General features: G+C 36.8%; 1 protein-coding gene across 1 annotated transcript in view; it reads left to right on the top strand.

Moving 5' to 3' along the window:
* Positions 1-634: 634 nt before the first annotated feature.
* Positions 635-14,722, top strand: part of LOC107568945 (TANK-binding kinase 1-binding protein 1-like) — a gene marked incomplete at its 3' end in the record, with an annotated part of 33,725 nt that continues 19,637 nt past the window's right edge. The window contains exons 1-2 of the mRNA XM_016254945.1: positions 635-736; positions 11,590-11,715. Coding sequence (XP_016110431.1) covers positions 635-736; positions 11,590-11,715 — 228 coding nt within the window. The remainder of the gene's footprint in view (positions 737-11,589; positions 11,716-14,722) is intronic.

The following is a 14,722-nucleotide window of genomic DNA, read 5'->3' as shown; positions in this document are numbered from 1 at the left end:
CCGGTAAAGGAAAATTAAAAAAGGGGGGGGGGGGGGAGTTGGGTTACAGGTTCAAGTACCAGCTCCAGATGGCTGTTTGCCACACTCACCGCCTGGCCCTGTCTCCGATCCGCAGACCAGGATGGGCCCGGATCCCCCACATGTTTGGGCGCAGACATAGACCGGCACGGTATAAAAGACTTATAATCCACCGAGCGACCCTGAATTTACCGACCACCGTCTCAACGGATGTGCCGAACAGCTCAGAAGGCAAAACCGGCGTATCGAGAAGAAAGCGTTTCTCTTTCTCCCCGATGTCCACCAAGTTCACCCACAGATGTCTCTCAGTGGCCACCATCACCGCCATGGACCTGCCGATCGCGGCAGCTGTCTGCTTGGTGGCCCTGAGCGCCAGATCTGTGGTGCGGCGCAGCTCGGTCACTGCCTCAGGGGAAAGCCCCTGACCCTGGTCTAGGTCTTTCAGCAAATCAGCCTGGTATGCCTGCAATACTGCCATCGTATGCAAGGCAGCACCAGCCTGACCTGCTGCCGCGTATGCCCTACCATCGGGGCATCGACGCATATCCGCGCTCACACATCCCCTCGATGTCAGCATAATTAGACTTATGCTGGTATTGATGGATGCGGGCTGAATATGGTTTATCCCATGCCTTCTCGATCTCAATATGGAGATCTGGAAGGAATGGGAGGCTCACGGGTGCTGGGCGGTTATGTCCAGAAAGAAATCGTTCATCCAGTCTGCCATGACCGATTTCCCCTTTCTCGCGCCTCCCCTGCCTCAGCAGCGGCAGGACCCGAGCCGCGGGGGGCAGATGATTGTCCCAATTCCCTCGAAAAAAGGGACAAACGAGATTGGAGCTTTCTCACTGAGAACTGCTCACAATGAACGCATTCCGCTCCCTCGAGAACAGAACGCGCGTGCTCTTCGCCCAAACACATAACGCAAAGGTTGTGTGCATCATCTGGTGTCAGATAGCGCTGACACGGATCTGCACATCTCCTAAAGCGTCTCACAACAGACATCGTTTCCTTACCAATCCCACTCCAGAAACAAGGATCCCTGAAGACAAAAAAGGGGATGACATATTCCACAGGTGCTCCTTTTATACTCGCAGTCGCTCATTTGCTTATGTCACGGGCTTCCACCTGCCAATGTCAAGTTCATTGTCGTTTTTTCATTCATGCTTCAGACACCGGTCAACCTGAAGGTGTTCCCCTAGCGCCCTCTAGAGGATGCAGCGTTGAGTTCCCTTTCGAAAGGGAATCGCCTTTAAAGTTGTCCAAATGAAGTTCTTAGCAATGCATATTACTAATCAAAAATTAGGTTTTAGGTAGGAAATTTACAAAATATCTTCATGTTACATGATTTTTACTTAATATCCTAATGATTTTTGGCATAAAAGAAAAATCGATAATTTTGACCCATACAATGTTTTTTTGGCTATTGCTAAAAATATACCCTAGCAACTTAAGACTGGTTTTGTGGTCCAGGGTCACATTTATCAATCAGGATATAGTTAGATTTATTGTTATTTCTTGCAAAATAGTCTGTACATGTAATATTATTTGTACTTTTTTCAAAACTTTCAAACAAGGTTTTTCAAGCTAACATTCAAAGTTTGTCTTTTCTTTACACAGTTTAGAAACACACACACACACACACACACACTGAAATTGTACTGGTTATTTTCTGCCAGGAATATTATCCATTAATTTTACGGAAATTTCCGTAATTCTGAATACAGGTAAAGCACCTACAAAACAATCTATGCGGAAATACGGTACATTGTGCCCTATATTTACAGATTTTTTTTAGAGTGTAGTTAAAATTTTGCATTTTAGTTCATTTAATTCTATAAATAGACACACACAGACAGACAGACAGACAAATAGCCTGTACTTACAACTTTTGTGCAGGAATAAATTCTGATCACAAAGTTAGTATTTCAGTTATTTTCCTATAGACTCATTCATCTTGTGAATGTATATGCTTTTTCAAAAGCACTATTTTTGTCTTTAGGGGTAAAACTTTTTAATGAGGAACAAATTACTGAGTGCATCATTAGTGGCTTATGTAAAATGTTCTATTTTCAAGGTATTGCTGAACTTTTAATACCTGGGAATTTGGTTTGTAGTTACATGCCAAAGATGGAAGGAAGATAGAGGCTAACAGTTAAAGCGGAAATAAGCTCAAGAAGAAGAAGAGCTGGAGATAGAAAAGTCAAGATGTCAGTAGATGAATAGACAGAGTGTGAGTTAAAGCTAAACCCGGGAATAGGATGACGAAAAGCAGGATAGAAGAGAAAAAGGGAAGTTATATAGTGAGCTGTAAAATTTAGCTTAAACTTTTTTTCCTTTCTTCTCCTCCATCCATCTTCAGTTCCACCTACAGATGCCTCGCTTACCTTCTCTATTCATTTATCTGCCCTGAATGCATCACACATGCATCTGTTTGTCTGCTTAAAAACCCAGTCTAAGGGCTTCAGTGGTTTACATTGTTTACATACATGCTACATAACATTATCTTTCAATGTGAGACACACATACTGTATAACATTGACTTCCACAAACCTCTTTTACGCGTCATATGTTTCACATCATGAGAACACCATATACAGTACTAGCATGAACACCAAAAAGTGTGTAGTTTGCAGTTGTGACTGTTGTAGAATCGATACCTCCCTTACTCCCACTGCATGGTTAAAATACACGTGTGCATGCTCTGATTTGCCCACGAGGCTCAACCACAGTCCCTCTGCAACACCCACTCAGTTGTGTTGCTGCTTGTGCCAACTTGTGCCAGCCCAATCTTCACTCCAAACGGAGGCGTTTTGCTATCAACACGGTCAATACAGTAGCCCAATGCATAGTGAGTTACTCGCAGGGAGCCTATTTCTAACTTAGATGCAGCAAAAATGACATTACAGTTAAATTTCTGACTGTAAAAAAGTTTTGCTTTCAGATTAGCCTCTCTAAAGCCACTAAACTACTAAAAACTGTGAGGAAAACCAAAAATATGATTAGGAGTGTCTTAACATTACAAATGTAACTAATCAGGGCTCAACAATAAAGATGGCCCCAAAAACACGGTTTCTATTGCTTTGATGAACATTTTTACTTATGCAAAAATTCAGAAAGACTTTATCAAGTATTTACATTCAGGTTTCTTCAAAAGAAATTTGAAAATTGCATTAAAATGCTTTGATGGAAACCCATCATTTGCATGCATATACATCATTTGTATTTGCATGCCTTGCAAGCATAAACATTTGGTTTACTTTGATGTATCATCAGACTGCCAAACAAAGAGGTGTGATTCATCACTCCACAGAACACGTTTTCACTGCTACAGAGTCCAGTGGAGGCCTGTTTTACACCACTCCATCTGACGAGTGGCATTGTACTTGGTAATGTGAGGCTTGCATGCAGCTGCTCGGCCATGGAAACCCATTCCATGAAGCTCCCGCCGCACAGTTTTTGTGGTGATATTAAAGCCAGTATTAATAGCTGTGTTTCATTGTCCCAGGACATTTTATTTTTTAAATGCGCACCAAACAATGAAGGATGTTTGGTTTGGCACATAAATTGTGTTTTTGGTTTTAAAATATGTGATCTTGCTCTTTTATTGTCATCCCATCTCTTATATCCTATTACATTTGTCATGATTGTGTTATGGCTGTTTCTCTCAACAAAGGCATAGATATGTGTGTAGGCATATGTGTTCTTCCTTGTGTGTGTATGAGTGTGAAGACACACCTGTAGAACCAGAGTGGTCTTTTTTTTATCACAGGCAGTCACACTTCTCTTCTCTTCTCCCTGCTAATCGTCCACCAAGTGAGAGGCCACAAACCATGCCAGAAACACACATACACACCCCACTGAAATAACAGGTGTGTGTGTGTCTGTTTGTGTGTGTGTGCCATAATATCTGCATTATAACAGCCAGATTCCCTGTAACAAAATGGGCTTGAGTCTGATACAAATATGTCCTGCTGTCTGTAATTACATGCTGCTTGTGGTAAATGTTTAGGATGCCAGCCAATTTCATGAGCAAGTGTGACTGAAGGAAATTATGCAATAGCAATGTCTGCAGAAGAGAGTTGGATCCTGGCGTTCCTAAATTTTGGATGGTTTGACAGATTATTAAATAATTCAGAAGTTGTATGTGCTGTTCTCTCTTGGACCGATTTGAACATTAGCATAATTTCAACAAAATGTGATGCCCACCACATAATTAAGGCAAATTATGTTCATTTCAATCTGATAATGGTTTGAGTGACCTTACAATGAGAATATTTGAAGTCTAAAGGGTTGTTTTTGCAAACAAGGCACAATGAAGTAGAAATGTGCACATCTTACCCAAAAGATTGTGTATTTACATATAAATTCAGGTATTAATTAATTGGCATTACGTCTCAGATTGCAGTGGTGTGACAATTCAGAACAGAGCTTTAAATAAATATTTTTTGTCATTTAATAATGATGAGCTGCGAATGAGGTGCTGAAAATATCTCTGTAGAAATATGTGTGTGTGCCAGTGCCATCTAGGCCCCAGGTAACAAATGACTTCCTCTGGTAATTGCTGTAATGAAGCAGGGAGGAGAGCTGTGGAATTCTTAATAGGTGTGCGCAGAATGTAAGTGTTCACAAAATAGGTACAGAGGAGAGCAAGACAATAGGTGAGATGGGAAGTGAGAAGGGAGTAAGATGGGAAGATAGATGTCTGGTGAGCTAGCCATGGAAAGAGTGTCGTGTTTGTCTGTTTTCTCTTGCTTCTTGTCAGGGTTTTGAGCCCTAACAAATCGTCAGAGCCATGTCATAATCCCTGTGCTTAAATTCTTGTTTTCACTGAGACTGGGATGGCTGTATGTTTGTGTCAGAGCAGCACGCTTGTTAATAGGATGCAGGCGCATCATGCACCTGTTTATTGTAGAGGGCACCAGTGGCAGGAATAAAATAATTTTAACAACGTAGTAGTTTATTTTATATGTGTAAAACATGTTAGTCCAGTGATAAACAAAGAGACCCAGATTAAAATCCTGGCTGAGAAAACAATATATGTGTGTACTGTGTATATTTATACACACACATACATGTATATATTTAAGAAATATTTACGTATGTGTGTGTGTACACTATATATATATATATATATATATATATATTTCTTAAATATATGCATGCACGTGTGTGTATTTATATATAAATATACACAGTACACACATATATTATATTATATTATAAGAATAAGAATAAATAAATGTATATTTCTTAATAATATTAAATATATTTATTTTTAATTCATTTTAATCATTTTAATAAAGAAATATGTATGTAGTGTATGTCATGCTATTTTTATTTGTATAAAAAAGAGCCAAATTGACATTTTCATAACAATTTGTGTTTTTCAATTTCACCAGGAATGACCAAATTTATGCATATAAATAGGTGATTTCTGGCCGCTGAGCTTTAGCCAAACATTTTTTAACTACGATATTCATTCAACTTCATTATCAGAGAAATACAAATATGTGCATGACCATTCAAGATGTTTGCAATAACAGATGCAATAACAGATGTCACATGAGATAAGTACATTGTGCTGCAGCTCCTTATCAGCACAGAGAGAACCCTGGGTGAGAACACGCTTGTATTAATGTAGTGGGTCGGAATGTCTCTAAAGTGATGTTCTTCCACCTACACACATTCACACCTTCTTCAGAACAGCAATCTCTCCCCCCATGGCCATGCTGCTTAGCCATGCCTGAGCAAATTTATTGGTGTGAGTGGGTGTTTTTCTGGATTACCCTGAACGATGAAGAGAAAGAGAGAGAGAGTAGAATTGAGAGAACACCCAGGAAAAGGTCCAAGACTTCTTTGTACGTTTTTGAACATTGGTACGCAAGTGATCAAAAATAGCTCACTATGTAAGGAGCATCTGACTCATTTTGTGTGCAGTAAAATCTCCTCACACCTCCATGCTGTATCAAATGGCCAACCTGATGCTGTACGCATATCCATATCATCTTACGAAACACAGTTTACAGTGAAGATGTTACTTTTTTCTGCTTACTCTGTTATCTACCCATGTTTGCATCCTGCCTTGTTGTTGAGGCAGTGCTGTCTGGTGTGAGTGAGTGTTGGTCATAGCACTGGAGCGATTCATCATGGTGTGGACTGTGGGCTCTGGAGACTGAATGGCATGAAAGCAACACACAGGGGTCAACACATCTGAAATCTCACAACAAGCACATGTCTTAGAGCGGTTTGTACACTTGACTTGTTTTATTTTGACACAATAGCTTGGTTTCAAACTCAAGAGAACTTCCTAACCGAGTCATTGTAAGCTTGCGATGCAAAAGCTGTTCTAAAATTTTGGGATGCACAATATATTGGTACCATACTGGTTATTGTCCAATACTGTATATAGATATTTTTTCTTTTTATCAGATATTGTATATTTAATTGTACATTCTCATTTCACCTGTTTTAACATTTACATTATCTTTGCCATCTTCTAACACTCATATATATATATATATATATATATATATATATATATATGTCTATCTAATAAGTATTTGTATGCTATATTTTGCATTTTTAGCTTAGCAACATGCCACCAACCAACTATTGCTATCAATTGTGAGTCATGTCTCCTGTGTGGTTCGTGTGAGGAGCACTATTTATATGACGCACAGAGTTACTGCCTATATAGAGTGCTCCAAATCTGTCACTTTATTTCAGTTAGGATGCTGCCTTAGAAGAAGACAGCTAGGCAGCTCGTTAGATTTCGGAACAGTTTATATGTACCCTATCAATAAAAAATTAAAGTGATAGCACTATTTTGATGTGCATATTTTTTCTCCAGCAAATGTTATGTCATAATGATGCTGTATTCACAAAATTTGCTGACCCTGTAAGAGCTTGTAAGAAATGGCAGCTATACAGGTGATCTCAGGGACTGTTGCTAGGCGGTGATGTCTTTCTCTTAGCAGCACAGCGTGTACTTGAATCAGGTCAATGAGCTCCACTCTTTCAAGTATCTCTAGCCTTTGTCTTCCTGAATAATTAATGATGTTTCATTGACTGTGGTCTGTGCACATTGTAACCAAAAAGATCAAAAATGTCCAAAGATAAAGGACACATGATTGAGAAAGTTTCACCTCACTGGCCTTTGGTTTTGTTTGGTGCGGTTTGGTGGTTTGTACGGACAATGGTGTGGATGTCAATGCTAATGAGAAGAAGCGCAGTCGCAAAAGGAAATAATTATCCTGAGTGCGGTTTTTTTTTTTTTTAGCTAATGTCGTATGTATGGCATAATTATCCAGTTAAAAATGGGGTTATCCTTGTTAGCCCCAAACCCTTTCTCCTGCTCCTTGCTGCCTCATCTCACATTAATGCAGAGACAGTGACATGGTCACAGGCATACTATATAGGGCATTTAATTAGAGTAGAGCAGAGTGGACACACACAGTGAGAAATAATATGGATATCTGGCACACAGCTGAGAATTGCACTGAGAAAGAGCATAAAGCAATAATTCAACTAAATACTTCCTGTGTCAAGCAACCTTAGTTCAATTGATCAGAAAGAGTTAGGCAAACTACGTTTCTTTAATATGTGGCACACTACTCTCTCAGGAGAAAGTGAGAGATTCAAACAGGACATGAATCTGTAGATAGAAAGTTATATTTTCATGTACATAGATTACCGTTCTAAAGTTTGAAATGGTACTTCAGAAATTATTGTAACACGCTGATTTAGTGTTCAAGAAACATGTGACACTGAAATCTATTATTTCTGCATCAATAGTTACGCCACTGATTCTGGTAAAAGCCAAATGTTTTATTTAACTGTTATGGAGTTTCTTTGCAGTTTCCTTGTGAAAAATTGTGACCTATGAGTGCTCAGCTGCTGAGAGAAATGGACAGCACCTGAGTTAAATATTTGAGTGTCACAGCAAAGGGTCTGAATACTTAGGACCATGTGATATTTCAGTTTTTCTTTTTTAATAAATCTGCAAAAATGTCAACAATTCTGTGTTTTTCTGTCAATATGGGGTGCTGTGTGTACATTAATGAGGAAAAAAAATTAACTTAAATGATTTTAGCAAATGACTGCAATATAACAAAGAGTGAAAAATTTAAGGGGGTCTGAATACTTTCCGTACCCACTGTATATACTGTTGTCAGAGTTTATGTTTAAGCGTGTAACATTGAGTTGATTAATAACTGTGTCTGCCTGCTTCATGTATGAAACAGCTTTATTTATAGCCCAGCTGACACGTGAGCCGAGCTGTACATAAACAAGTATGCAGGCTCTCTGTAATTAACATGTCAGGCTCTCACATGAAAACAGACATAGCCACTTATACACACAATACAAGATGCTCCTGATGCTGTTTAGATCACTCGGTTGATAGGAAGGTAGATCACATCTCTATTAATCTTTAAACATGTAACTGAATATCATTCACATGAGATTTTCATTTAAATTGGGCAGAAAGCTTTTCTCTAAAATGATGATCAGCACTCTGAAGTGACAGCAATGACTACACTATGAAAACACTATATGCATAATATTTTAGGATCATGTCAATTATCTGCCAATATTAAATATATTTAAATGTATTAATATAGGCTGATGTTAAACATGTTATTATTCATTCTCATTTTTACTTTTATATATTTAGATTGTTAGCCATCATCTAATGTTCAGTTAAAGTTAATATGTAATAGCACTGTTAAATGTCATCTTTAACAAATCTTAAAATGAATATTGGATTGATATAAAAAACTGTCAAATATTAACCTTATATTGGAATCATTATGAGCACAAGCTGTAATTGCTATCTAACATGTTCATTGTGTCTGCTTTACAGAATGCATGCTTTTTATCAACCACGTAACTGTATATTACTAACATGTGGATATTACATGTGAGGGGCGTAAAATTTCCGTCTCACGCTTGAGGTATTCGGCCAATCACAACGCGCCAATCACAGCACACCTCGCTTTTTCAGACCGATGAGCTTTGTAAAAATCGATGCGTTTCAAAAAGGCGGGGCATAGTCAAAAAAGATATTGTATGCGCTCCAAAAAGATAACCAGTCCATTCTCAGGTGCGTAAATCAAGAAAATTGTATCAATCAAAAATGTCCGCACACTGAAAGACATTCAATTAGACCAAGGCAAGGGTCTATCACAAAAATTACTTTAATTTAACATCTACAGAGTGAAAAAAGTGCTAAAAAGTGCAAAGTGTCTTAAAAACAGACCAAAGAGCAGACGTTTCAGCTCATGCTTTCTTCAGTACTCATGGAACAAACAGCAACACCACTCTACTTTAAACACAATTACAAATTGTTACCAGCTGAGCTCAATCAACAGGTGATTACAAAAATAAAATATTACAAAAAACTATTACAAAAGTCCATCTCTTCATTCAATCAAGTAGGGGTTAAAGATTTCAGCTCAAAAATCCAAAAAGCCTCTCTTTGTAATAGTTTTTTTGTCACGGTTACCCCCTCTCCTATGTGGCAGAACCCTCTCAATGCCCAGGAACTTGAAATCCGAAATAGAATCCTTAGCGGACTCAAAATGTCGAAAAACTGGAGGTGTGTAATCTTGTCTCCTAATGGCATTTATATGTTCTATAATTCTGGTGCGCAATGCACGTTTAGTTTTTCCAACATACAATAGGGGACAGAGACACATAATTATGTATATCACATGTGTAGTTTTACATATAATCAATTGTTTCATTTTATTGCCACAAATTGGGTGTGTAAAAGATTTATATTTTATATAATAAAGACAAGCAGTACAATCTTTATATGGAAAGTTTCCTTGGGCATCTGAGAGGGTCCCAGGAGTGTTTTTTCACAAACATCTGTATTAGAATGGTTTACTAACTGCTTTCTGTACAACTTAAATTGTGCTGAATTTGGTGAATAATATGCAATCTGTATTTGCAACCTCATTTGCATATTTGTGCTGGAAACAATGACTCACACTGCAGCATTAAACCAGTGCAGACAGCCCTGTTAATCCAGATTGCTGGTTGTTAGTTAATATGATGTTTTTTACACCAAAAATGGCGCAATATTTATTATACCCATTATGATTCTATTTGTGTTTGTGTTGACCCCTGTGTCACTTTTTCATGTATACAGTGGGGCAAAAAAGTATTTAGTCAGCCACCAATTGTGCAAGTTCTCCCACTTAAAAAGATGAGAGAGGCCTGTAATTTTCATCATAGGTATACCTCAACTATGAGAGACAAAATGAGAAAAAAAAATCTAGAAAATCCCATTGTAGGATTTTTAAAGAATTTATTGGTAAATTCCTCGGTAAAATAAGTATTTGGTCACCTACAAACAAGCAAGATTTCTGGCTCTCACAGACCTGTAACTTCTTCTTTAAGAGGCTCCTCTGTCCTCCACTCGTTACCTGTATTAATGGCATCTGTTTGAACTTGTTATCAGTATAAAAGACACCTGTCCACAACCTCAAACAGTCACACTCCAAACCATTCTCAGGTGCGTAAATCAAGAAAAATGTGAGCAACCAAAAAAACATACAGTTAGACCAAGGCAAGGGTCTATCACAAAAATTACTTTAATTTAACATCTACAGAGTGAAAAAAGTGCTAAAAAGTGCAAAGTGTCTTAAAAACAGACCAAAGAGCAGACGTTTCAGCTCATGCTTTCTTCAGTGCTCATGGAACAAACAGCAACACCACTCTACTTTAAACACAATTACAAATTGTTACCAGCTGAGCTCAATCAACAGGTGATTACAAAAATAAAATATTACAAAAAACTATTACAAAAGTCCATCTCTTCATTCAATCAAGTAGGGGTTAAAGATTTCAGCTCAAAAATCCAAAAAGCCTCTCTTTGTAATAGTTTTTTTGTCACGGTTACCCCCTCTCCTATGTGGCAGAACCCTCTCAATGCCCAGGAACTTGAAATCCGAAATAGAATCCTTAGCGGACTCAAAATGTCGAAAAACTGGAGGTGTGTAATCTTGTCTCCTAATGGCATTTATATGTTCTATAATTCTGGTGCGCAATGCACGTTTAGTTTTTCCAACATACAATAGGGGACAGAGACACATAATTATGTATATCACATGTGTAGTTTTACATATAATCAATTGTTTCATTTTATTGCCACAAATTGGGTGTGTAAAAGATTTATATTTTATATAATAAAGACAAGCAGTACAATCTTTATATGGAAAGTTTCCTTGGGCATCTGAGAGGGTCCCAGGAGTGTTTTTTCACAAACATCTGTATTAGAATGGTTTACTAACTGCTTTCTGTACAACTTAAATTGTGCTGAATTTGGTGAATAATATGCAATCTGTATTTGCAACCTCATTTGCATATTTGTGCTGGAAACAATGACTCACACTGCAGCATTAAACCAGTGCAGACAGCCCTGTTAATCCAGATTGCTGGTTGTTAGTTAATGTGATGTTTTTTACACCAAAAATGGCGCAATATTTATTATACCCATTATGATTCTATTTGTGTTTGTGTTGACCCCTGTGTCACTTTTTCATGTATATGTGTGTGCAGTTTCCCATGATAAGTGAGTTTGGAGATGACAGAAACTCCTACTGCTCCTTTGAGCCCAAAGACACAGTGCTGCTCCAGTCAGAGAATGGCAGTCTGCAACAAAGAGTCAACATGCTGACCCTCGAGGTGAGAGGACACAAATACACACCTAAATACACACACCCAACCCTTTCTGGAATGTATTTCATCTGATGTTCTGCTAATTTCAAACACCCGCTTGTTATATTATGGCTTGGCTATATTGTGTTGTAAATCTGGATTACACATCACAAAATGGAAAGATTAGAGAGGTAATACGATTAGTAGGGAAACAAAGGACAACTTCAGATGGGCAGTCATTCATGACAAAAGGCCTTACAAAATCTAGACCACAAAGCATTCATTTTTGTGTGCCAGAAGCCCGCTCGAAATCGTCTCTCCCGACTGGCTGTGATGTGAAGTGTAAATGGAAAGATCATACTCTCTCTCTCTCTGCATCTCTCGGCTTATTGCCTGGCGAAGCATCACATTAATTAATGATGATTGCTATGTGTTTCCATAGCCACCCAACAGCCTTCCCTCCTTCGAAGAGCCAGATTTCTCTTTGTCATCTGTTCTTCTCTCTCTCCCACACCTCCCTCGCTTTTGCTGACGTTTGGTACTTTGTGTGTACGTTCCTTATTGTTCCCCATCCTCCTCGTTTAACTGTGGTCTTCCTTCTTGATTTGTGTCTCGTGTTTCATTCTTTTCATACTTTTTTCCAGCACCCAGAGCTTTGCATTCATGAGCTATCGCTGATATCTAATGCAGCATAATTGAAAGTAAATACCCTGTTCTGTTATTTTTTCTGAAAACAAGCTACTATTATCTGTGAAGCCAAAGGATCACTGCAGAGAAGTGCATTATATGATAATTGAAGTAGATGCTTATGTGTGTCTGTATTAAAATGAAAGTGCAGGCAACAACACGAGTGCATTTGTTTCACTTTTTTATTATTTTTTTTACTTATTGCCTGGCGAAGCATCACATTAATTAATGATGATTGCTATGTGTTTCCATAGCCACCCAACAGCCTTCCCTCCTTCGAAGAGCCAGATTTCTCTTTGTCATCTGTTCTTCTCTCTCTCCCACACCTCCCTCGCTTTTGCTGACGTTTGGTACTTTGTGTGTACGTTCCTTATTGTTCCCCATCCTCCTCGTTTAACTGTGGTCTTCCTTCTTGATTTGTGTCTCGTGTTTCATTCTTTTCATACTTTTTTCCAGCACCCAGAGCTTTGCATTCATGAGCTATCGCTGATATCTAATGCAGCATAATTGAAAGTAAATACCCTGTTCTGTTATTTTTTCTGAAAACAAGCTACTATTATCTGTGAAGCCAAAGGAACACTGCAGAGAAGTGCATTATATGATAATTGAAGTAGATGCTTATGTGTGTCTGTATTAAAATGAAAGTGCAGGCAACAACACGAGTGCATTTGTTTCACTTTTTTATTATTTTTTTTTATATATATTGGGCAGAACACCTTTTGTGTCTATAAATGTTTTTATTCTCTCTCACACCATATCCTACTGGTTTCCAGCAACATGCAATTTGTCAAAGAGTGAAACTTATAAGCAACATGACCAGTTGACAGAATGGTCACTTGCCCTTTTGCCACTTAACTATTACATTTTGTTGATCTTGTACCATCCATTTTCTTGCCTTGTAAACATAAATGTTTGTTTTTTTTTGTTGCTGATTTGTAACCAGCTTAGTTATCTGTGGTTTTGTAGAAATTGCAAAAAATAAGCATACGTATGAATCTGATAAACTACAAACAATTCAAACTTCAGTACAAACATCAGTAATCATATACCACTGTTTCTCAGCAAAAATGTTAATGAATTAATCGATTAAGATTATAGCTATATAATTTTCAGATTGTAACAAGTTTTCTGGGGTTTTTTAATATTTTGAATCAAAGATTTTTGTAAAGAAACCTTAGCATTTAATACATATTTATGTTAATATTCATTTACTGTAAATTAATGTTAATACAAATTCATTGTAGCTATATAATTTTCAGCTTGTTGCAAATTTTCTGTCTATAAAGAAAAACATTTTATTAAAAAATAATTTTAAATTAATTTCTTATTCCTTTATTTTTCTCTTGTTATTTTTCCATTCACACATAAAAACGGATCACTCAGAACTATTGGCTGACTAAGGAAAAAATATTTTGAAAAAAGTTAATAAAGGAATAAGGTCATATTAGGTCATGTGTCTAGAACCAGACAGCTGTCAGCAGAGCTGATATTGTTATTGGCCTACTAGGAACATATATTTATTTATTTATTTAGTCATTTATTAGACGCTTTTATCCAAAGTGACTTACAAATGAGGACAAAAGAAGCAATCAATTATAGTATTAAAACAACTAAAAACAGATCCAAAACTAAAAGCTAAAACTTTATAAATACTACTTATACACATTTTAAAAATAAAGAAATTAAATAAAAATGACAAATGCATACAACAAAATTTCAAAACTTAACATGTAAATGAAAAACAAAAAATAAAGCTAAAAACAATTCAAAATAAGAACAAAAGGTATAAGAGTATAATAATGATTCTAACATAACACTAACCCAAACACCAAAAAAAAACAACTACATATATGTGTATGTACAACCATACATACACACATATATATATATATACACATACACATTTATAAATGCAATATATATATACTGTATATATTATTTCATTTCCATTTAGTTTGTTGAAGTATTAAAATAACTCAAATTAAATAAAACTAAAACTTAATAAAAGACCTATACAGACATAATAAAACTAAAATTAAAATAACAAATACAAATAATACAAATCAAACGACAGTAGTTTATCAGTAATCCTAAAAAATAACACTGCCAAACATACATGCTAAAAAACAACAACTTACTTACACATAGTAAGAAATGGTTATAAAAACAGAAACAGAAGTGAAACAAATAGTAGGAAAGAGGAGAAATAAAAAGTGATACTTATTATAATATAATAATACTTATACATATAAAATCCATAACAGTAATAAACAAGCCAGTTAAAAGAAATGTGACAAGAAATAACTTACAAAATGAGAATGTTTTAATATAAATTTTATAGTACACC

The sequence above is a fragment of the Sinocyclocheilus grahami genome, unplaced genomic scaffold (genome assembly GCF_001515645.1).
Source record: "Sinocyclocheilus grahami isolate Dianchi unplaced genomic scaffold, SAMN03320097.WGS_v1.1 scaffold1295.1, whole genome shotgun sequence".
Lineage (NCBI taxonomy): Eukaryota > Metazoa > Chordata > Actinopteri > Cypriniformes > Cyprinidae > Sinocyclocheilus > Sinocyclocheilus grahami.
The sequence above is the reverse complement of the archived record's forward strand: the minus strand, read 5'-3'. Positions and strand labels throughout refer to the sequence as shown.